Source organism: Heteronotia binoei, chromosome 4 (genome assembly GCF_032191835.1).
Source record: "Heteronotia binoei isolate CCM8104 ecotype False Entrance Well chromosome 4, APGP_CSIRO_Hbin_v1, whole genome shotgun sequence".
Lineage (NCBI taxonomy): Eukaryota > Metazoa > Chordata > Lepidosauria > Squamata > Gekkonidae > Heteronotia > Heteronotia binoei.
The window spans coordinates 25,523,805-25,548,181 of NC_083226.1; the positions used below are offsets into that span (position 1 = coordinate 25,523,805).

Sequence of the window (24,377 nt, forward strand, 5' to 3'; positions counted from 1 at the left end):
CCACCCCCAAAGCTCCAGGTATTTTCCAACACAGACCTGCCAACCAAAGTTCCCTCTAAGCTAGAGTCTTATGAGCAAAAATTCTACTTTGTGAGCTACTGGCATTAAAGTTGTGAGCTACTGCATAGATTAGTGTACTCTGGGGTCATCCTTCCTGAGTTACGAGAAAAAAATGTATCAGCTGGAGGCTAAAAATCTGTGAGCTAGCTCATGCTAACTCAGTTTAGAGGGAACACTGCTGGCAACCTTACAACCTTACAACAGGGAGGGACACTGCAGTTATTAAAAACAAAAACCCGAGTACTTTGAAGAGTTGACGTTTCATTCTCAAGACTCATGTGAATTGTCAAGCTTAAGGGGATAATTCAAAATTTAAAAAATGGTAACTACTATGAGGGTCTGTTAAACTGCCTCAAGAGATAACAGATCCCTGCGGAAGAAGATCCGTCAGAATGCCTTCGCTCGAGCCTATTCAAACCCCATACCTCGCCTTCCTCACACCGCGCGAGGCACGTGCCTGGGGGGAGGCGCTGCCTCGCAGGCTGCACACGAGGCCGCAAGTATTGGCAGAGCTCGAATGACTGAGCGATGCTCTGCGCTAAGACTCAAACTATGATGAGCGTCGGCTTAATGCGGATGAATACTTGAAAGTACACCGAGACGAAGGGAGGAATTGTTATAATTCTTATAAAAAACGCTTTTACTCATCCGCGCGGGCAGTACTTGTGGCGCGGACGGACTGTTCGCGGTTGGCGGTTTGTTTTTGATTTTTCTTTGGGTTCGGTCTCGCTTTAGTAATGCTCAAGAAAAGTAGTTCCGAACCCTTTACCGTTTCTCTGCACGCGCACCCGTTAAAGGTTATCCTTCCGCGTGCGTGGTCTTGCCGGTGCTGAGATGGGCTTTTGACGGTCGGTGGTCTCCTGCCGGCCAGTGCAGAGCTTCTCTAATTTCGAGGCGCAGAAGAAGAGACATTTTTTGCCGGTGAAGTACAGATGCACGCGGCTTCCGGGTCTCTGATTGCAACGGGGCGGAGGCATCGTTTCTTCTCCCGCACCTGATACGGCTAAGGTAGACTGCCTTTGTTCATTGGGGTTCCACTTAGCATGGATGCCCAGGTACCGCCGTGACCACCTTTCCTCCGCGAGTTTACCTTAAACTCATTCCAGGGCAATAACTTTATTAGCCTGTTGCAGAAAAACGAAATGGGCTCTTTAAAGACTAAAAGGTTTTATTGCGCTGCTTATTTCTTTATGTCCAGTTTTTCCCCTTCCCTGATGTATCCTCCCTTTTATCAGCCTCCGTGAGTCAGAACTGAGCTAGGTGTGAGAAGCCGTCGCCGCAAAGTCCCATCTCTGAGGCTGCAGTAGTTAAGAATTCTTTCCCGAGACTAAGCCCCGTTGACTGGAATGGGACTGACTTCAGAGGAGACGTGCTTAGGACCAATGTTCCCTCTAAGCTGCAGTCTTGTGAGCAAAAAGTATACTTTGTGAGCTACTGGCATTAAAGTTGTGATGTGAGCTACTGGCATTGAACGCATTAAAGTTGTGAGCTATTGCATAAATTATTGTGCTCTGGGGTCATCCTTCCTGAGCTAAGGCTAACTCAAGCTTAGAGGGAACACTGCTTAGGACAGCTCCCTTTATAGTGCCATGCATTGTGGAGCTGCTGGAATCAGCCCGTGGAGCTGGGACAGGAGCAACTCTACCCAGGGGTTCGGCGTAAGTGGCTGCTACCTCGATTGCTAAATAGGCACTTTACCAAGCAAAGCTTACGTGCGCCCCCGCCTCCAGCAAACTTTGTGAAGTTGAGCAACAGTACAAATCCTGTGCATGTAAAGGTAGTCCTCTGTGTAAGCACCAGTCGTTTCCGACTCTGGGGTGATGTTGCTTTCACAACGTTTTCACAGCAGACTTTTTAATGGGGTGGTTTGCCATTGCCTTCCCAGTCATCTGCACTTCACCCCCCAGCAAGCTGGGTACTTCTTTTACTGACCTCAGAAGATGGAAGGCTGAGTCAACCTCGAGCCGGCTACCTGAAACCAGCTTCCACCGGAATCGAACTCAGGTCGTGAGCAGAGCTTAGGACTGCAGTACTGCAGCTTTACCACTCTGCGCTATGGGGCTCACTCTCCTATTAATTTAAAAGACCACTAAATTTGTCTAATTTTGAAGCAGCAGACTACTTGGGAAAGGATTTCACTGCCTGTCTCTCTGGATTTAGCCGATACAGAGTTGTTCCAGTAGAAGCTCGCTCTTTTTAATGGGCTTGGGCTGAAATAACTGTTCCAAAGGTTGCATTGTTAATTATGTTTTGTGTTCTGGAGACATCGCCTCTCTCCTTCTGAAGGCTTGCAGACTTGCAATCTGGCTCTTGCCATCCCATCCCACCCCACCCCCAAATTCTTGCACATCAGGAAGGTGTGGAAGAATGTTGTGTCTTTCTGTTATTATCCTTACTGCACACTTCATTTTGCGCTCCATTCCTAAACTACGTTAACTGATGGGGTGGTGGAGAATGGAAGAAAAATATAATGCAGAGTATAATACTGAGTTCTGATTTGGTTCCCCTGGGCTAGCCTGATCTTGTTAGATCTCACAGGCAGTGCTCCCTCTAAGCTGTGGAGTCTTGTGATAAAAAAACATACTTTGTGAGCTATTGACATTAAAGTTGTGAGCAAGTGATTTGGTTACTGCGTAAATTAGTTTGCTCTGGGGCCATTTTTTTTTAGCTAAGACAAAAATGTGTGAGCCAGAGGCTAAAAAAGTGTGAGCTAGCTCACACTAACTCAACTTAGGGGGAACACTGCTCACAAGCGAAGTGGGGCTGGCCCTGGTTAGTATTGGATGGAAGACTGCTAAGGAAATCCAGGACAATTTTTTATGTTTGGGGCAGGCAGTAATAAACCATTTCCGTTAGTCTCTTGCCTTGAAAACCCTGTGGGGTTGCCGTAGGGCGGCTCTTTCCTACCAGATCAGGAGCATTTTAGGAAGCAAAAGTGAGTGATGGGGCTCTTGAGCACAGAATGCTTTCTCCTCCCTGCTGAAGAATTGCAAAGAGTCCTATGCAGCAGTGTTTATTAGGGAAAGGAGCTTTCCAGGTCCTGACATCTCTTTCTCTGGAAATTAGATATAATGGAATTAATTAATATTGGTAAATTTGGGCAGGGGTAAGATATCGTTTTGTGTTCTTATGCTATAAGGAGTGTTCTCCCATTTGGAACTGAACTTCCACTAGACTCTATCCATTCACTGAAAGAATGTATTTTGGGGGAATATTACAGTTTATGTTGCTGAATACAGTAGGATGATTACGTGTCATAAAGGGGTAATGAATCTGTGATGTGCATACGGCATTACTTAGTTTCTGCTGTTTATTTTATTGCAGAATAAGATTGCCATTGTTAGGATGCAGGTATAGGTCCAGAAGAAATGTTGTCTTACTCTGCCATTACAGTCATTCTTACTCTTTAATGTATAAGAATTGTGTAACTTGGAAATGCACATACTGTTTTGTTAGATAAAGAGGTCAGCTTGTCAGACCTCAATATTTTTTTAGTTTTCTGGGATTTAAGTGCAACTGCTATGTGTTCCTAAGTAAAGCATGGAATATGCTTTCAGAAATTTGTGGGGCTAATTGATGCTGTTGTTTCTTGTGGGTAGAATAGAGCAAGCGTCTGACTGTGGAATCCCAAGTGGAGGTATTCTCTTCTAAGTGTGTTCACTTCATTGGGGTTAGAAGGGTGTTAACTGCATTTAGGATTGCACTGGTAGATGCTCTGAAGTGCATACTAGGAAGAAAATCCAGTTGAAATCAGTGGGATTTACTTTTGGACTGAGTTTAGGATTGGTTTGATGACCTCTTGGATTGCCACAGCCTTATTCTTGCTTTGTATCTATCTATATAGAAAACACTGGGCAGTGGACAATTATTTTCATGCTTATAAAAGTATATCTGTTGAGTACTTTGACAGCACCATGTTTGGGTTCCTTGGTGATGGTATGTTTCACTTACAGGAGTGTTGAAGTGGCTTCCAAAACTAGACATTCTTCATTAAGAAGTAAGTAAGTAAGTAAGTAAAATTTTATTTATATCCCGCCCTCCCCCGCCAAGCAGGCTCAGGGCGGCTAACAACAGCAAAACAACAATACATTTAACAAAACATTAAATAACCCCAACCCGATTAATACATTAGTTAAAACAGCTACTAGGTCTAAAAACATTAAGTTAGATCTGACAGTAGATCTGAAAGGGAAGTCTCTGCCAAGAGTAGGTCAAAGAGGGTAATACTCTGAAATCTATCTTTGGATAATGTTAATTGTTAGCAGATTTTCATGAAAAATCCTTGGAATTCTTCAAAACAGTCCAATGCAGTTTGGAAAAATGATTACTATAATAGCAAAAGGAAGAGGGGTGTCTGGGAATTGTCAAGTCTTGTTTGGGGCTTAATCTTTTAGCCATTCTCTAAAAGAAGTTATGCAGTAAACAATAGATGCTAACACCAGGAGTATTCTAATTTTGCCCTTTTAGTAGGAAGTATGTCTAGAGATTAAATAAATCTTGTTGTGATATTTTATTTATATTATTAATGCAATCGATATTTTTAAATATAAGTATAGGTAATGCAGTGAATTAACTTCAGCTAAGCCTAGCTAGATTCAAATCCAGTAGTACCTTAGAAACCAACAAGATTTTCAGGGTATACACTTTTGAGAGTCAAAGTGAAGGGAGCTTTGTCTCTCAAAAGCCAATACCCTCAATATCTTGTTGGCCTCTAAGGTGCTGCTGGACTTGAATCCAGGTGCTCTATTGTAGAAGGACACAGCTATCCTCTGAAATTTAGCTATGCCTGTATGCTTTGGTTAAAAATTGGAGACCTGTTATATCTTCCTTAGCCACAGAGGCTGCTATGGTGATCTCTTCCATCACACACAGAATTTTCCCTTTGTTTCTTCTTTCTTGCTTGCTGAGGAGCTCCTATATCTAGTTTTTTCTTTTTTGTTGTTGGTGTATGGCTGTACTATTCAGTCATGTTATTATATATTTAGATGCTGACCCAGCCCTGGGAACTGGGGGAAGAGACAAAATCACTGCCTTCTATTTCTAAGAAGAAACTTTTGAAATTTCAAAAATAAAATATTTTATTTAAAATATTTTATTTATTATTTCAAGGGTAGAAGGTGAACAGAGATAATAACTGAGGTAAGCTTGGTAATTCTACCAAATTTAAGGTAGTTTGATGCCCAACAAGTTGGTATTTCTGCTTTTTGCAAGGTCTTTGAAACTTTGAGGAGAGAGAAACTTTCTTTTTGGGATTTGCTTAATCACTCAAGTATAAATTCCTGAATCCCACTGATTCTTAAGAATCTGAAGGCAGGGACACACAACCAAGTCCCCAAAATTCTTCTCTATACACCAATTGAGGGATCACTTCTCTCTTAAGAGATAATCTCCCTTTTCACTGGGCAGAGAGTATTTTTCTAGACTAGAAGCTATGTCCCTTTTTCAGCTGGAATCTTCCATGATCCTCCCAGTCCTCAATCAGTGCTAAACTGTTGCTTCTTCAGCTGTCAGTCGTGTATTAACTGACTCTCCATGGAGTTCCATTGGAACACTCAAAGGTTTTCCTCCTCTGTGAGACGTAAATCCTTGACAGTCCATCACAGCTGCATTCTAGAACACCAGTACTCTATCATTAGACGGTGGAAAGTTAACAAGGAATGAAGTGTAGAAAAGCTCACCTAATCTCTGACCTTACATACCAAACTGTCTTGGGCAGGTAATATGTCAAGGAAAGAGGTAATGGTAAAGGCCTGTCTCTCTAAGGAAAGCTTCCCCAACTCCCCTTTTTGTCTTAAACCCCTTGAAAATCTTTTTTTCAGTGATCTGACTGGGACTTATCTCAGATTGATTCTCTCCATGAAGGGTGGTTAGGGATTCTTGTTGAGAATTTGGTCCTCCCATTTATATACAGATATAGGTTGGTAGATAGGTAGATATAGTATTTGTATTTAAAAACAGGATGTTAAAGTATATAATCTGTATAATTTGCATACTTATGTTAATAAATTTCTACTTAATAGTTAAAAGTTTTTTTAATAGTAAAGATTAATAACTAAAACATTGTTTGTATGAGTGGTGATAGCATTGTGTTATTCTGGGTGACCTGTTAAATTCTGTAAGTAAGTCAGGAAAATGTACTGAGGAAGTGTGGAGTTCATGCATGTCCTTTCACTATTCAGACCTGTAAGTTGAGTGTTAATTGGAACAAAACCCCCCAACCTTTTGAGAACTTGCCAAGATGGCAAAAAATCTTGGTGTCATAGTAGATAGTTTAATGAAAATGTTTAGCCAGTGTGCTGCAGTGGTGAAAAGAGGGCTGACTCTGTTTTGGGGATCATTTAAAAAAAGATTGAAAATAAAACAGTCAATATTATAATGACCCTGTATAGATCTATGGCATGGACTCATTTAGAATATTATGTGCAGTTCTAGTAATTGCGTCTCAAAAAAGGCATCCCAAAGCTGGAAAAAGTATAGACGGAGAAGGAGGTAACTAAGATGATGGAATGACTGGAGCACCTTCATGAGAAAAGGCTGAAGAGTCTGGGACTTTTCAGTTTAGAAAAGAGACTAAGGGTAGACATGATAGAGGTTTATAGAATTATGAATGGGCTGGAGAGTTGACAAAGTGGATATTTTCCTCTCCCAAAACACTGGAACTCAAGGGCATCCAATGAAGCTGATGGGCAGTAGATTTAAGATAGATAAAAAGGAAATACTGCATTACAGAGTGAGTGATTAGAATGTGGGATTGGCTGCCAGAGAATGTAGTGATGGCCACAGACATAGGTAGCTTTAAAAGGGTTCAGCCAGTCTCATGGAGGACAGGTGTGTCTGACTATTAGCTGTGGTGACGAAGGGAATGTCCATGCTCAGAGGTAGTAGGCCTCTGAATCTCAGAGCCAGGAGGCAATACCAGGGGAAGACCTCAGCCTCTATACCCTGTTGTTGGGCCTCCAGGGGAACTGGTTGGCGGCTCTTGGAGACAGGATGTTGGACTAGATGGACCGCTGGTCTGATCCAGGAGGGTTCTTATGTTTTTAATTTCCATAAATTTCAAATAAATAGTTTAAATTTATTTAAATAAATTGTTTAAATTTTCATGTGACTTTGCCATAGCGTAATTTGCCCTTGGGCCACTGATTAAATCATGGCATCAATATTGTATTACTATCACCTTTGCTACAGAAGTCAGAATAAGAATCCCACAGTTCTGAAGGAGTGTTAACATAATCTAACATAACAGAATTCAGTACAGTCAGGCCTGGTGCTAGGCCCTTGGGCACTCCAGGCTGGCTCCACACCTCCAAGAGCGCACTGTGGAGGTGTTCTCCTCGGAGCTTGGCTTCCCTCACAAGGGCTGATGCACCGTCCCACTGCTCTCAGCTTCCTGGGTTTGCTTCTGGGAAACTGAGAGCAGCAGGAGGGAGGGGGCACCCATAGGCACCCCATAGGCAAAGTGGTGCCCCAGGCAACTGCCTACCTCGCCTACTCCCACATGCTGGCCGTGAGTACAGTGCAAATAACTTATTATACGTTTACTTATTTTGGGTTGTGTTTTATAAAGAGATCATAAACTTTAAATGGTCTTAATGAATTTTACAGTTTCAGATCAGACTTTGGGCATAGCTTGCATGTTAAGAAAGTTAAAAACAGCATGGTAGGATGAGGGAAGTAGTTATTAGGTCTGTGAAAGTTAAATTCAAAATATTTGGGGAAATCTATGAAAGCAGGTCCCTTGTAAGCTCTGGGTTAGACAGAACATAAAATGATTAAAATGTTTGCATTAAGAATCCAGAAGGTATTTGAATTTTAGAGTTGGCTTTGTCTAGTCTTTCCATGATATCAGGCTGATGCCAAGAAAATGGAAACTTGGATTATGAGCATGGCATGCAAGTACATCTGACCTGTAGAGCAATACCAGACAAGTAGCCATGCCAGTCTGTAGTAGCAAAGCAGTAGAGTCCAGTAACACCTTTAAAACTAACAAATTTGATCATAGCATGAGCTTTTGAGATACATAGCTTTCTTTGTCAGATGCATGGAGTGTATGTAGAAACTGACCAGAGATACATAGGTAGGTGGTTCCAAGGTTCTGGCCTTTGGAAAGAAACCCAAAGATTAAGCAATGGAAGCTTCAGGGGCATAAGCTGGAACAAGTCTGGGTGTAGTATTGCAAGTTTCTGGCACCAATACAGTCTATGGTAGCTGTGCTGGCAATGCAGGAGAGAAGTTGGCAAATAGTATCTTGAAATGCCATTGGTCCTAGGGGGGACACTATGTACCAGCCGGTCTCAGATTGTTCAAAGCCAAGGCATTGGCCCCATTGACTTATGGAACATTCTTGGGGCCACTGTCTTCCTCTTTCACCCCACTTGAGAAAGTCCAGTCCAAATTCCTTAGAGCACTATTGCAAGTACCCAAATGTGTGCCAAACACTTGGATTGCACTGGAAACAGGAATGCTTTGAGTAGATGTTAGATTTTGTATCCCCTCTGTTTATAAATGAGTAACAGGAAATATAAACCCCAGGCGTTTGTTCCCTTTAAGCCTGGGGTGTCAAATTGATTTGTTATGAGGACCAGATCTGACACAAATGAAACTTTGTCAGGCTGAGCCATTTGTGTCCTAAAATGTAATGCCAAGTAGTGGAGATATAAACTTTATAAAGGGTGCAGACAAACACTATTAAAGATTTTGTAAATACTTAAAATATGCTTAAAAGATTAGCATTCTTGCAATATTTTGTTTATTTAACAGTGATAACTGACACCTCTTGCTCTGAATTATTGCATCAAAATCTGGAGACAATGTCTGTACTGTAGCAACCTTGAGTATGCTGTTTAAGTGTGTGTAAAAGGCAAAACTCCTTTTGATTTATTGGCGTTCATTATAGAAATCTCATGTTTAGTGCTCTAAGCCTAAGACTCTGGGGAAAACATGAAATGGTTGGGCACTGCAAGCTTTTGTACATAAGTTGTTTCATGTGCTGGTCAACCAATGGAGAAATTAGAGGTTTTGCTCTGTAGCTCCTTTGTGATTGAGCAAGCCTGGCAAAGCAAGCTGTGATGCAGAAGGAAGTAGATGATAGTGAATTGCTTGCAGGCCTGATAAGAGCCCTCTGTGGGCCTGATCTGGCCCTCGGGCTGCATGTTTGACACCCCCTCTTTAATCCTTTGGGACCACTTTCAGTTCAACTGGTATAGAGTGGTCTTAAATTCCATCAAGACATTAGGTTTCTCTCCCCAACCCCTTCTGAATCTCTGTATAGACTGGGCAAAATCATACATCAAGTAGAAAGTGACTGATACTGAAAGACAAATGGATATTCTCAGTTCTTCTGGCCATTTTTCTCCAGAAATCACAAGATACATAGCTGCTTCTGCAGCCTATTTATATTTCTCGAATCTAACAACTCTAAAAGGGCATTTACTTTAGCCAGAAGTATGTCTCTGCTGTTGACTGTATTGGAGGGGAGATTTAAAGGATCCCCTACACACTTAGGATCTGCATACCCCCTGTAAAAAATAGATTTCCTAGAACACATATTTTTTTAACTGTTTATACCATAAGGTGATCCACCTGGAGATTATCAGTCTGTTATTAGATAGGTTTCCTGGCAGATCAAATAAAATTAAACTTGAAGACCTCCTGTCCGATAGGAACCATCAGATAACAAGGCAGGTGGCTAGATTCTGAGCCCAGGTTCTTAAGGAATGTAAAATGTGTGGCAAATAGACCAAGTGTTACTCTTTTATTTAAATTTTATATGGGTTTTATAACTGCTTTATTCTGTTTTTTACCTGATTCTTGAATGTTACAGTTGGGATGATTCTGCATTTTGTATCTAACTGCTTCATGCAAATCAATTGAATGAGCTGGTTATAGACGGTAACAGAAAGTTTGATTGATTGATATAGGTGGTAAGGTGAGGAGGGAATGGATTCAGGAAGTGAGTGCCATGTAAATGTAAAGAAGTTGCAAAAGTAATTAAAAATGTAGAATGTGCAATTCAGGCTGGGTGTGACCATTTCCTTCTATTGATGAATCTGAATGGAATACCTGAAAGGGAAAGGCAGTTACTTCTGGTAAACATCCAAAGTCCCTATTCAATCCAAGTCTGACTGAGACAGATTTACATATGAATTCCAATTCAGCAGCTTCTCATTGGATTTTGTTTTTGAAATGTTTATGTCGAACTATGGTGACCTTTAGGTTCTTGATGGAATGTCCTGGTAGATTGAAGTGTTCTCCTGCTGGTTTCTGGATATTGCCATTTTTGATGTCAGATTTGTGTCCATTTATTCTTTTGCATAGAGGTTGGCTGGTTTGTCCTGTGTATAGAGCAGAGGGGCATTGTTGGCATATCACATTTGAGTATGAGCAGCTACAAGAGCCAGAGATTGTGTAGTTGACGCCATTGGGTCCTGTAATAGTATTTTCTGGATAGATATGTGGGCAGAGTTGGCATCTGGGTCTGTTGCAGGGTGTGGTTCCTGTGTTGGTGACTCTGTTAGATGGGCCATGGTTGTTGTGAGAAGTTGTTTAAGGTTGTGGGGGGGCTTTCTGTATGCAAGGTCTTCCATCCAGGGCTGCTTGTGTGAGAGAAGATGGGCTGTAGATCACTGATGATACATTGGACTGCTTTGAACTGGAAACTATAAGTGACAACCAGTGGTGTTCTGTTGGTTCTTTTTGGTTTGTCCTGGAGTAGACTGGTTCTGGGTACCAGTCTGACTCTGTCAGTTTATTTCCTCACCTCATTTGGTGGGTACTGTAGTCCCAAAAATGCTTGTTATAAATCCCTTAAATGAGAGTTCTGATCAAGAGCATTGGAGCGGATACAGTTGTAACATAAAGTTTGAGTGTAGACAGTTGACTGAGTCGTATGTTTTGGGTGGTAACTGGAGGTATGTAGATAAGAGTATTGGTCAGTGGGTTTCCAGTATAAAGTGGTGTTTATCTGTCCATCATGTAGTTGTACAGTAGTGTCCAGAAAGTGTACCTGTTGTGTAGAGTGGTCCAGGCTCAGGTTGATGGTGGTGTGGAAGTTGTTGAAGTCCTGGTAAAAAGAGCTTTCTTCCCATGGGGTCCAGATGATGAAGATGTCATTCAAGAACATTAAGTACAGGAATGGTTTTAGTGGATGGGAGTCTGTAGATCTAGTAGCAAAACAAATCAGAAGTCCAGTGGCACCTTAAACAGTGCTTATTTCAGCATGAGTTTTTTTGAGTCAGATATTACTTTCTCAGATGCAATGGAAATTGAACATAATTTTCATTCTTACACAGAAAATTATAGAAGTGGAGGGCAAGAGAGGAGGTGAGCAAAAAGGCTAAAAATCTATCTTCACTGCATGTGAGACATGCTAGAACCTACTCTGACCTCTCATCAACCAGTATGTATAGCAACCTAAACCATTCAACAGCACCTAATTTATCACATGAGGCTTCTCTTTGCTCAAGTCCTCTCTTCCACCTCCTCTTCTGTAATTTTATGTGTAAAACTAGAGAAAATGATTTCCCCATTACATCTGAGGAAGTGATCTCTGATTCTGGAAAGCTCATTCTGGAATAAATGCTGTTAGTTTCAAGGTGCAGCTGGACTTCTTTTTGTTATATAGAACAATAGCCATAACATATTGACTTGCTGAACAAAGCAGGAGTAAAGTTTCACCTTTAAGACCAACCAATTTTTATTTAGGATGTAAGTTTTCGTGTGCTCTTAAGCATACTTCATCAGACGAGGAATCCAGTGCAGTGAGCAAAGCCATACATAGCTGAGCAGAGCCATGCATAGCTGGTAGGCAGTGGCCCTGAATGCAACATGGTACAGCTTTAAGAACCAGTGACAGTGAAGTAAAATTATCTGGTAGGCAGTGATTTAGAATGTAAAATGGTACAATGACAGAATAGTAAAATTAACAAATTGAGCAAACCTTTGATCTGAGTAGCATGAGCATGCGAAAATTGACTTGTGTCATTGTAACTTAAGAAGCTGGAAAAGGCAAAGTGAATGGCACTGGAGAGGAATATGTGTAAACTATACAGTGCCATGACCAAATTGTGACAGCTGTAATCTTGGAATAAAGTTTATGTGGATCTTAAGGTCCAGTATGTCTCCGGGTTCTTCTCCATTCCATAGCAAAATATCATGTAAGATCCAGACACTGATCTTAATAATGTATTTGAATAAGTGTCACACACAATTGGTATTTTCCAGTTTTCCTGGTATTAGGGAATTTTAGGAATATAGAAATATTTTCTAGGGCTCCCAACCCACCCAGCTCCAGAATGGTGTGGGGATGGGGTTGAAACTGGCAGGAACCCTATAATTTGAGGGGGAGGGGAAACTTGTTCCAAAGTAGTCATGATTTATTTGAAAGAAAACCATACTGCACAAATCGTCAAGCAAGAAGCAATTTCAGTATTCATCTTACAGAAGGGAAAAGACAAATCAATATTTATAGACAAATAGTGCACGTTTAGGAATTAGTATCTATTTAAGAATGCATTCTGACTGCTTCTGGCAAGACCTGAACATGGTGCTTCAGCATCTCAAGCACTGGTGTTAAGTACCTTTAGAAGTCAGATTAGCTGTCAATCAAGAAATCAGCTGGTCCTGAGGAAACCAGACCCTTCCCTCTTCTGACCAGAAGTTTCTGAACAGTCATTACTTCACTAGGTGCTTCTCTCTCACTCACTCACTCACACACACAGACATAGAGAGACACTGACACTTTTTTATTGCTCCCCTACCCCTTTTTTTCCATCATAGAACTGCTGAACTTTAAAAAATATCTGTGGTTTAGTGTTGCAGGTGTGGCTATGTGGTTCTGTTGACATATATTAAGCATAGGAAGAGCTGTGGCAATGCAGAACTCTGTAGAATCTTCTTTGCCTAAGTTGTATAGAATCAAGCTCAGCATTTTTAAGAGTGCCATGCTGTAATTTAAGAAAGGTGTAAGTGCTCTGGCTGGAATATAGGTAGTTATCTCCCTCTAGTGACTGGTTCACAGATAACACTGTCTGCCACAATTTAAATTGTGTAGCCTTAAATGATCTTGCTAATATTCAGACTCATTGATTGAGAATGTTACAAAATACTTGCATAAGATCTGAGAAACAGAATCTTAGCTGGTGAGTTTTATATTAAATTTACTGTTCTAAGGTCTAATGCTTTATAAAGTGCAGAACCTATTTTTTTTTTGCAATTTTTCTTGTTAGCCTCTGTATGCATTATGTATGTCATTGCTGATCATGTTGGCAAGAAAGTGATGCTTTAGGCAAACTGTCAGCCATTTTATTAGTTTTGAAATATTTGTGTTTGAAACTGTGATAGATCTGCTATTAGTAATATACTTGTATATGAAGGGCCAGGTAATTGATAGAAAACAGAGGCGGTGCGGGGAACCCTTTAGTTTCCCCTGTAGCTCCCAGAAATGTTGTTTGTTTAAAGGTTTCAGAATAATGTAGGCCAAGCACACTAATGTCATGATTTAAGGAGATGATTAAAAAGTATTATGTGTTTGAAAGAAGTAGAACAGCCAGTGACCACGTTGTGATATGCATGCTAAACATATGTGTTTTTATGTACTCATAACCTTTGTAGAAGGTTCACCAGCTAGTCAAGAAAAGTACAGGATCTATTCTATCTTTGACAGCCAATTAATGCAGTTGAAGAAAGAACAGAATAATTGCTCTTTAATACAATTAAAGCGTTAAATACAGCCTTTTTAATCTTGCTGATGAAAATTAATGTGAATTATCACATATAAATACACCTGTGCGTGATCTCATGTTTGCAAAGTGAATAAAAATCAGATTTTTAAAATTTAATCAGTAGTGAGAAGAAGAGAGAGGGGGAGGAAGTATTTTCCTTCATTCATAAATGAAATATTAACTCAAATATGTCAGTAAATATTCACTCAAATTGAAGGAGTTTGTGACATAATGCTCCTTTTCTTACAGAGCCCTCTTCCTTGACTGAGATTCAGACTATTACAAGTGGAAAACTATTTTAAAATCACATGATTAATTGTTGATGTAATATCCTGTTTGGAAATATAAATAATTTCATAAATATAATTTAATATAGATTATTAGGTTTGGGCCTGGACCAGATTCAGCCCTGCCCCCCCCTCAAAGAAACTGAGAAATCTGTGCCAGAAGTTGAGAAACCAAGTTGCCAGTGGTGAAATGGGAATATCAGGGTTCACAGTGCTATCTTAAACAGAGTTGGCCATTGAAATCAATGGATTTAAATAGGTGTAACTCTACTTAGGATGGCATGGCACTGTCAGTCACTTCATTGGTTTGGGAAAAACAGGATGCATATGTTATCTTTCTGACTTTATATAAAGTTTATTTACTCTGTAGATCATGAGTCTCCAATGTAGAGCCCATGGACACCATGGCACCCACCAGGTATTTTTAAAAAGTGGATGGAGCTATGTGAAACCACTGCCCATCAGGGCTTCTGATTGAACATTGGAGATCTGTTTGACTGAAAATTAAGATACTTCTGTGGTGACAGCAAACCACAGTGTTAGTTTTCTTCTTTCCTCTTTCCCAGTTTATTTTAAAAATGAGTCCTTCCTTCTACTGGGGCTTCCTTAGTGTGTGTGGTTTTCCATCCTGTGGCAGCCATTTCGTAGTTGTGCCTGCCATCTTGAGTCAGAATTCCAAAAATGTTCACAGGCTCAAAAAGGTTGTGGTGAAGAATAAGGTTCCTGCTTCAGAATTAATCACAAATTTGGATGTACAGAAGACTGTAGATTTATACCCCGCCCTTCTCTCTGAATCAGAGTCTCAGAGCTGCTTACAATCTCCTTTATCTTCTTCCCCCACAACAGACACCCTGTGAGGTGTTTGGGACTAGGGTTGCCAATCCCCAGGTGGGGGCAGGGGATCCCCCAGTTTGGAGGCCCTCCCCCCACTTCAGGGTCATCAGAAAGCGGGGGGAGGGGAGGGAAATGTCTGCTGGGAACTCTGTTATTCCCTATGGAGATTTATTCCCATAGAAAATCATGGAGAATTGATCCACGGGTATCTGAGGCTCGGGGGGGGGGGCTGTTTTTTGATGCAGAGGCACCAAATTTTCAGTATAGCATCTAGTGCCTCTCCCCAAAATAACCCTCAAGTTTCAAAACGATTGGACCAGGGGGTCCAATTCTATGAGCCCCAAAAGAAGGTGCCCCAATCCTTCATTACTTCCTATGGAAGGAAGGCATTGAAAAGGTGTGCTGTCCCTTGAAATGTGATGGCCAGAACTCCCTTTGGAGTTCAGTTATGCTTGTCACAGCCTTGATCTTGGCTCCACCCCCAAAGTCCCCAGATATTTCTTCAATTGGACTTGGCAGCCCTAGGTGGGACTGAGAGAGCTTTCACAGAAGCTGCCCTTTCAAGTACAGTTCTGAGATAGCTATGGCTGACCCAAGGCAATTCCAGCAGCTGCAAGTGGAGAAGTGGGGAATCAAACCCAGTTCTCCCAGATAAGAGTCCGCACACTTAACCACTATGCCAAACTAACAGGAGCTTTAGTCTGCTTTTTTCACCAAGACTCAGAGCAAATTACACAGGGCAGGTTACAGAATGTAAGTCAGTGTAGTCAATAGAATAAGGTATTTGATAGCAAAATGACCCAAGATTATAGAACTCCAAAAACAAAATATAATATACATGGTATGTGAGCTATGCCAAGAAGTAGAATTACATAGATAAAACTGTGCCAAGAAGTAGAATTACATAATATATGATATACAAAGTAGTGTAGCTCACAGTCCTGTTTCCTTTATTAAATCACCTTCTTGAAATGTTTCTTCATAATATTGCCTTTGTAAAAATGCCCTCCTAAACCATTATGTTTCACATAGTTTGCAGAATGCCACAAGTGTGGGGACCTTTGTGACCTTCTAGGTGGATAATTCCATGAGGTGGTGGCCAGAACAGAGAATGCACATGTGTGGCCAGTTGTTGGTCTTGTCCAATTGCAGGGCAGAACCTGCATAAGGCCCAACTCAGATTAGTGAAGCTGTTTTGATGGGACAGGAAGACAGGTGGCACTGCAGAAATGAAGTTCCAAGGCCATGAAGAACTTTATATAGGAGAGAAACTTAGATTGAGCCTGGTGGCTGATTGGTGGCCAGTGAAGTAACTACAGAGTGAATGTAATATGCATGTTACCACTATCTTCTTATAGAAGCTGGGCTGCGGCATTTTGTACTAATAGGAGTCTCAGGGTTAACTTCAAAGGCAGATTTATGTAGTGTGAATTAATATTAGTCTAGTCTCTGTTATTATGGCATGGATCCAGGTGGCCAGATCAACTGGGTCTAGGAAGGAGGCCATCTTCCAGACTAAACAGAGTTGGAAGGATTTTTTTTTTGAAGTTCCATTAATTTGCTTCTCCAGGACTAAGTGGGTCAAGAATAACTCCTATGCTCTTAACTTGAGTTGACTGAACTCCAGTGAAAGTTAAGAAGCCTAATGTCCTTCAAGAGCAATGTTGGACTTCCAACCAGCATTACTTCTGCCTTTTTATTTAGTTTATTTATTCTAAGTCATTTAACTGCTGCAGACATGAGACATCTACTAAGCAGTGTGACATTACTAAGACAATAGAAACCTGAAAATCAAAGCATAAAGTGTTAGATGCAATGTATTACACAATGCAGACATAAGAACTAAGAGAAGCCATGTTGGATCAGGCCAATGACCCATCCAGTCCAACACTCTGTGTCACACAGTGGCCAAAAACCCCAAATGCCATCAAGAGGTCTACCAGTGGGGCTAGAAGCCCTGCGACTGTCTCCCCTCCCCCCCACAAGCACAACTGCCCCAGATAGAGTTCCAACAATAAGCTGTGGCTAGTAGCCACTGATGGAGAACCGGGTTTGATTCCCCACTCCTCCACTTGCACCTGCTGGAATGGCCTTGGGTCAGTCATAGCTCTCGCGGGAGTTGTCCTTGAAAGGGCAGCTGCTGTGAGAGCCCTCTCCGCCCCACCCACCTCACAAGGTGTCTGTTGTGGGGGAGGAAGGTAAAGGAGATTGTGAGCCGCTCTGAGACTCTTCGGAGTGGAGGGCGGGATATAAATCCAATATCTTCTTCTTCTTCTTATCCATTCCCCTCTTGAAGCTGTCTTTGCTTGTAGCTGCCCCCCCGCCCCCCCCCCCATGGCAGTGAATTCCACATGTTAATCACCCTTTGGGTGAAGAAGTACTTCCTCTTATCAGTTCTAACCTGACTGCTAAGCAATTTCATTAAATGCCCATGAGTTCTTGTACTGTGAGAAAGGGAGAAAAGTAGTTTCTCTACCTTCTCTGTCCCATGCATAATCTTGTAAGCCTCTAGCATGTCTACTCTATCAAACCTCTATCATGACATAACAGTTTCTGGTTTTTATTCTTGTTTCAGGTTGATAGAAATGAAAACTGAAATGGAACCAAATATAACTTTAAATACAAAGCGATCATTTTTGCCAGAACACAATCGTTTGAAAAAATTTACCATTCCTAAAAGAACACCTGATAAAGGTACAGTAGAAAAGCTACACAACATAACCAGTACTGTTTACTAATACATTATAGTTTAGTGTCCAATAAAGCTAAAAAAAATACTTGGTTCTTGAGATTCCAGATTCTCTCTTTTGCAGAAATTATGTGGTTTCTAGACACCACTTCAGGTGCATGACATTGGATTTAACAAGTGTATACTTTTTCATTTCACTTATACTTAGGTATGTACAGTTTAGGTTTATAGTTATCCTGCTCTTTACTTCTCCTCTGCACCCAGACTTTATCAAATACAACGCCATGCCCTCTGCCATTCTTTATGGCAGATTTAACAAAACAGCCTACTCAGTCAGATACTGTCTCTGTAAGCAAAAATGTGTGGAGTCAGTTACTCATATTCTTCTTTATTGTATTGTATACAGATCTTCGTCACAAGTATTTACATCCTCTTTTAGTTAGCATGGTTGATTGTTCTGATGCACTTAAAGTCTATAGTCTTTTGAACGATACTTCATCTAGTGTCACTGAGAAAGTGGCTAAGTTTCTTTATTCTGTTTTAAAGGCACCCCAGAGGATCTCATAGATATATATATATATATATATATATATATATATATATATATATATATATATATATATATATATATATATATTTATGTCAATAAAGGCTAATTTGACTTGACTTGCAGTACATGGCTATGGTGATATCCTACCTCTGAACACAAGTGTTTGATTAACTTGACAGCTGGGTTAATTGAAGCAGGCTTTGCTGACAACCTTGAAAATGCTCTCAGTGCATATATCAGGGTACACCTCATCATATATGAACCTATCTTTAATTTCAAGCCTTTCGAAATGGCCTTGTTCTATCCATGTAAGGTAGAGTCTGTGACTGCGTGATGCAAGGTTTTCTTCGTGGTAGCACTAGTTCTTTAAGTGGACCAGCTAGATTCAAGTCCAGTCTGCGTTATCTCATGGAGCCTATGATATTGGGAACAAATTTTCCCAGTATTGGAAACGACTTCTGCTGGAGGGTTGTGTGTATTTAAAGGTGTGTTGTGGGTATTTCCTTCCATTCCAGACCTCTTCTCAGCCTTCAGCCAGCCCCTGCATGAGATTGGTTTGCACATTTAGAAAATTTATATGCTGGCCCTCTAGAGAACTTGATCATTCCCAGAATTTCCCGTCTCTCATAGAAATTGGATTAAGCGGCTGAGTCCAAGCAGTCAGTTTCGAATCATAACAACAAAGACAATATAGCTACTAATTCAACAGCCCCCCCCCCCATTGGCCAGTCCTGGTGCATGCATCGCGGCTCATGACAGTCAGGGATGGGGAGAAGCGACCAGAGAGACGCTGATAGCCGTCCCCAACCCGCCCCCAAACAGAGAATGGAGCCATTGATGGGCAGACCATCACAGGCAAAGGAGAGACGTCCCACCAACACGGGGAGGGAACAGAAGTGAGGCTGGGCATGCGTGCACTGGCTTGGTGGCGAGGCGGGGGTGAGACATGCCCACACGGAACCACTGAGAAGCCGTCAATCCCCTCACACCCTCCCACTGTCAGAGACTCTGCCAATGGCAGACAGACAAGCAGGAAGTACCAAGTGCAGGAGTTCGCTGTCATAGACAGTGGGTGGAATGTGTGTCTGGGAGTGAGCAGCCGAGCAGCAGACACCCCCCCACCCAGAGACCCCCTGTGCTGCCCTGACGCCCCCTGCCATGTGCATGGAACACCTCCCCCGGGGGCTGCAGAACTCTGAGTCCTCTTCATCAGCCCCCCTTAGTGTCCTGCGCACAACAGCCCTGTGGGGTTGGGTAGGCTGTCAGCCTGGGCAGGCTGAGGGGCGGCACTCCCCTCCCCTGTCCAGCCATGTGGAGGGCAGCATGGCGGCTCATAGACCGTCCCCTCCTCCACCCTCCCAGGCATTCCCTCGGAGAGGCCACTGACAGAGGGGGCGGGGTTGCCCAGGGAATGTGCAGCAGATGCCAAGCAGGAGAGACAACAGAGGGCACAGCTCAGACTTTATTTTTCTGGAACAGAGTGCAACAGTCTCCCTGGCATGCGCTGGGCAGTCTCGCTGTGGGCGGGGCTCCATTCCAAGCAGCAGACAGAAACAGCTGAGGGAGTAGGGGGAGTGGTGGAGCGGCACACACGGAAGCCTCTGTGTTGCAGTCCCACCTGCAAAACGGAGATAGAGATCAAGAGCACCTGCAGGGGCGGCGGCTGGAAGAGCGGACTGCGTTTCAGCTGGGCGCTCTCTTAAAGGGACAGTCTCTGACCCACCTCCCCGCAACGGGGCAGCTGCCACCCCCCCCCCCCCCCGTGCCCTGCCAGGGGTTGGGAACGCAGCAGAGGGCAGACCAAGGGAAGGGAGCAGGTGGCAGCACAGGGGAGCGGGGTCAGCAAATGCCCCATGCCGGAGCCGACTACCTGGTTTAAGTGCCAGAGATGCTTGCACACTGAGCGGTCGAGAGCGAGGGGAGGGGGAGGCTGTGGGGGGGGGGGACAGTGGAACTTAACTAGCCATGGGCGACACTCCTCACATGCAGAGCCTCTGGGAGCTTGGAACCCGTGGAGACCTGGAAACAAGAGCAGTTAGCCTTGCAAGTCAAAGATACTGTCAAAGCAACCGCAAGGTGCAAAACCTGTCACCAATGTGCCTGCCGGTCCCTCACTCTAAGTCTGTATGGCCGGGAGCATGCCAACAGAACTTCCCACCACACGCTCCTCTCCCTAACAACTGAGTTGTGTGAGGCCAGAGCGGAAGTATTTCTAGGAGGTGGGAGACCGCGATTGGGTGCTGGGGAGGGGGCTTGTCAGCCTGAGGTGTTAGGGGATTGGCAAGGCAATCACACCACTCCCTAAGGGGTTTGCGAGCTTCCGCAGCAGCGGAGGCGACCTTTGTTTTTGGTTTCAGTGAGTGCCTATGGGGCACACAGCCTTTTTTGCAGGCGTAAAGTTGCACCTCTCGTGGGGGGCGTGTGTCATGGGCCAGACTGCTCAGGTAGCTGCCTAAGCCGGGCTGCGCCCCCATCTCCACCCTCCCAGGCACCCTCCACCTCCTCCTCCGCCTGAACGCTACGTTCCACCTCACTTCCGCCCACGCTTGGGTGCAGCCCTCAGGCGCTGCTGTCCTCGGGTGCAGTGGCACTTGGGCTTCCCTGCCCATGTTACTCCCTCCTGCTGTGGTGGTGCTTCCCTGCCCATGTTACTCCCTCCTGCTGTGGTGGTGCCAGTCGTACATCGGCGCAAACCCTTCCTGCGCCCACATAGCGGCTTGTCTGCTCCCAAAAGACTTTCCACCACCCCCTTTTTGGATTGTGCTGTTACTGCTTTAAGAACTTAATCAAAATTCTCAGTCTCTTTGATGAGGTTGTTCTCTTTGGAGGAGTCCATGATGTCCTAGCCTTCTGTACTTGTCCATTCACTTTGTTCCTATAGTTGGCATTTGCCATGACTAGAATTATTCTTTTATCGTTTTATGTGTTTGTTTCTTTTCTGTGTTCTAGATTTTCTCACTGACTGTTCCACTAATCAGAGGGATTACCATGAAGTTAAAGAACGGCTGAATCAAAGTTGCTTTGACAGAGAATGTGACCTGGGATCCTTGTGGCATTTTGATAAGATAGAAATGGTGCACAATAAAGATCTTGAGGAAGAATTTGTTGCGAAGAGGTGAATCAGATTTATATGAAGACAAACAAGTCACAATATTATGTCAGCGTTCCTCTAACGAACTGATGGAGACAAGCATGAGGTTCTCTAATTAGAATCGTAGAATCCCAGAGTTGGAAGCGTCCATACAGGCCATCTAGTACAACCCCCTGCTCAGAGTTATGACTGACCGAAGGTCACTTGCATGTGGAGGAGTGGGGAATCAAACCTGGTTCTCCCAGATAAACTGGCTCTTTAGTTCCTTTAGTTCTGAAATATTCTGTAGATGACCAGTCCAAAGAGTGATATATGGGTTACAAAGTAAAATATAACGGGGGCAGCTAAAAAGGATATGGGCAGTTGAGTCCATTTGATCCTCACAGTTAGTACAAAAGAGTTTCTCAGGAGAGGTTCTACCTTCATCTCAGTGGAAGGTAGAACATTGCATCTAAGTAACTGAAAAGAGTGAAAATATTGTGGAACTGTTAAATAAAAGACTGAAGCTTTAAATTTTAGAATATCCCTTTTTTTTTTTACTAATCAGCTTTGTACACTTAACAAGGACTTTTTTTTTCAGTGGATCCCTGGAATTTAGGCTCAGATTTAATATAGCAAGTTTTACGTCAATTGGACTAAGCCAAGGTCCCAACCAGGAATTAGCTGCTACTTAGTTGTAGCAGAGATGGTGAAACATTACATTTACTCTGAATTTGATAGCATGAAATCTATTCAACTAATGTTGAAATCTGAGGGAGTTGAAGCTCTGTTTGCATCACTGCTGAGGATACACAGGGAGGAAGCTAAAGGATCCTATGGAAGAAAGTTTTCTGGAGCCTATCAAGACAATCCAGTGGTCCATTGCTCAAGGCTGCAAAAAGCAATTTAGGAAGAACTATGGCCTTGTATATAGCTTTACCAAAAGTAGAATAAATTGGCTACTTTTGGTGTAAAATAATCGATAGAGGTTGATTTGCTAAGCATGGTACATGGGTATTATTTTGCAAATTTGGGAAGAAGTTATATATAAATTGAATAAGTGTAGAGCAAGAACATGTCCTTGCTGTATGCCTTTCTCAGTTCTTATTAATCTTGGAGATAAATTCATATTGAAGGTCTTTTAACGCATCCCCAGTATATAAATTCTTAATCAGGGCCAATAGCTGCCTAGGGAAAAAAGTAAGATTCTATTTTTCCCATAAACAAGTATGGGATACTGAATCAAAAGCTGTTTGAAAGTCAACATATGGATTGCATATGGATTCTCTGTTAGTTTAATATATTTGTTGAAGATAATCATTAAAAATGTTGCATGCACATGCAGCCTTTTGAAAGCTGAACTGCTTTTGCCAGATTGTTATATTCTTCCATCCATGCTTTTAGTTTATTCATTAAGAAGGCAGCATATATTTTGTTCAGTACAGGAAGTAGACTAATTGTCTTATAACTGGAGGGATCCAGATGAATGCATATTAAGTATGCATAGTTATTTGGAAATATGTCTGACTCCTAGGTTTTTTTATTGCTAGGACTAAGATGCGTGAACAAGGAAGAATGGACAAGGAACTCTCTAGTTTTTTAGTTGTGTCTAAAGATGAAGTCTTGAAAATTTGTCAAAGCGGCCTGTGTACTAGTAACTCAATCAGAACAGGACTAGACATCATGAGGGAACTGGGAAATCCTCAACTTGGAGTGTATCTATTCAGACACGTTGATATAGCTTTGAATTATGCATCGAAACACTCAGTTCCAGTAGAAAATATCATTATTTTCAGGGTAAGTGTTATATACAGAATTAGCAAATATTGTGGATCTTCTGTCATGTCCAAAGTCACTATGTTTTTTTATGAGGGTAAATTGGTCATGTATATGGACAATTGAAATCTAAACAAAATTTAATGGAAGTATCTTTTATTAATTATCACTACTGTATATTGATAATAGAAAGTAGCTGGTCCCCCATAAGGGACATGCAAGGAAGAGGAGTCACTCACAAAAAGGTAGGTATTTCTGTGTACAAAGGAAACTGAGTATGCAGAAAAATATGACTGTGAATTCACCAGAAGAGCCTCCACCCACCTCAGTCTAATGAAGACTAACTGCTCCTGTAGGTGTAGACTTTAAGAATGGTTGAGAATTTTAAAACAAAGATTGGAGAGCAGTGTGAAATTAGGCTGCTGAAATCCGTGAAACCTTACACTGTCATACGAGGAGGGAGGTTTGAGGGGTGGGATGGAATTTCCAGTTGTCCTTGCTGGCAGATGTGGAGCAGGGCTTTTTTTGTAGCAGGAACTCCTTTGCATATTAGGCCACATGCCCTTGATGTAGCCAATCCACCTGGAGTTTACAGTAGGTCTTGTACTAAGAGCCCTTTAAGCTCTTGGAGGACTGGCTACATCGGGGGCATGTGGCCTAATATGCAAAGGAGTACCTGCTACAAAAAAAGCCCTGATATGGGGTAATTTAGAGCTAACACTGTTAGCTGAGATAATAAAATGGCCAACTTTAATTTTATATTGATCAGGGGATCTGCATTGCCAATGTGCCAGCCCCTTTTCTACCTGGTTGCAATGCAGGCCATTGATGAGATGCAGAAGAGTCAGGCCTCCTCTGTTTATACAATCCAGGTTTGGTGGGCATAGGGTGGCCAGACCGTCCCAGGCACCCGGGAAAGTCCCGGTTCTGGCCCCCAATTCCTGGCTCCCGGGCTGGCTATACCGGGACCATTAGAGGTCCCGGTTTAGCCAGCCAGAGAGCCGGTGGGCCGCGCGTGCGGGGAAGGCGGCGAGGGAGGGAGCGTCCCTGCGCGTGCGCAGGGCGATTGTGGCGGCCCGTGCGTGGGCCTCCACTGCAGGCGGAGGCCGGGGAGGCAGCGGAGAGGTCGGCGCTGGTCGCTGGAGGGCGGGCCTCCCTCCCTCCCTCCCTCCTTCCCTCCCTCCCTCCCTTCCTTCCCTCCTCCCTTCCTTCCCTCCCTCCTTCCTTCCTCCCTCCCCTCCCTCCTTCCTTTCTTCCTTCCTCCCTCCCTCCTTCCTTCCTTCCCTCCTTCCTTTCTTCCTTCCTCCCTCCTTTCTTCCTTCCTTCCCTCCTTCCCTCCCTCCCTCCTCCCTTCCCTCCCTCCCTCCTTCCTCCCTCCTTCCCTCCTTCC

The 24,377-nt window shown here is 42.9% G+C and overlaps 1 protein-coding gene across 2 annotated transcripts in view; it reads left to right on the plus strand.

The window, feature by feature from the left end:
• Positions 1 to 1,070: 1,070 nt before the first annotated feature.
• The window catches only part of TEX15 (testis expressed 15, meiosis and synapsis associated), a 52,989-nt gene continuing 29,682 nt past the window's right edge, over positions 1,071 to 24,377 (plus strand). The window contains exons 1-4 of one of the 2 annotated variants that reach the window (XM_060236976.1): positions 1,071 to 1,225; positions 17,478 to 17,596; positions 21,091 to 21,256; positions 22,762 to 23,008. In XM_060236976.1, the coding sequence (XP_060092959.1) occupies positions 1,203 to 1,225; positions 17,478 to 17,596; positions 21,091 to 21,256; positions 22,762 to 23,008 (555 nt within the window). In that variant the 5' untranslated portion in view covers positions 1,071 to 1,202. The remainder of the gene's footprint in view (positions 1,226 to 17,477; positions 17,597 to 21,090; positions 21,257 to 22,761; positions 23,009 to 24,377) is intronic. The other variant, XM_060236974.1, reaches the window with a different exon arrangement.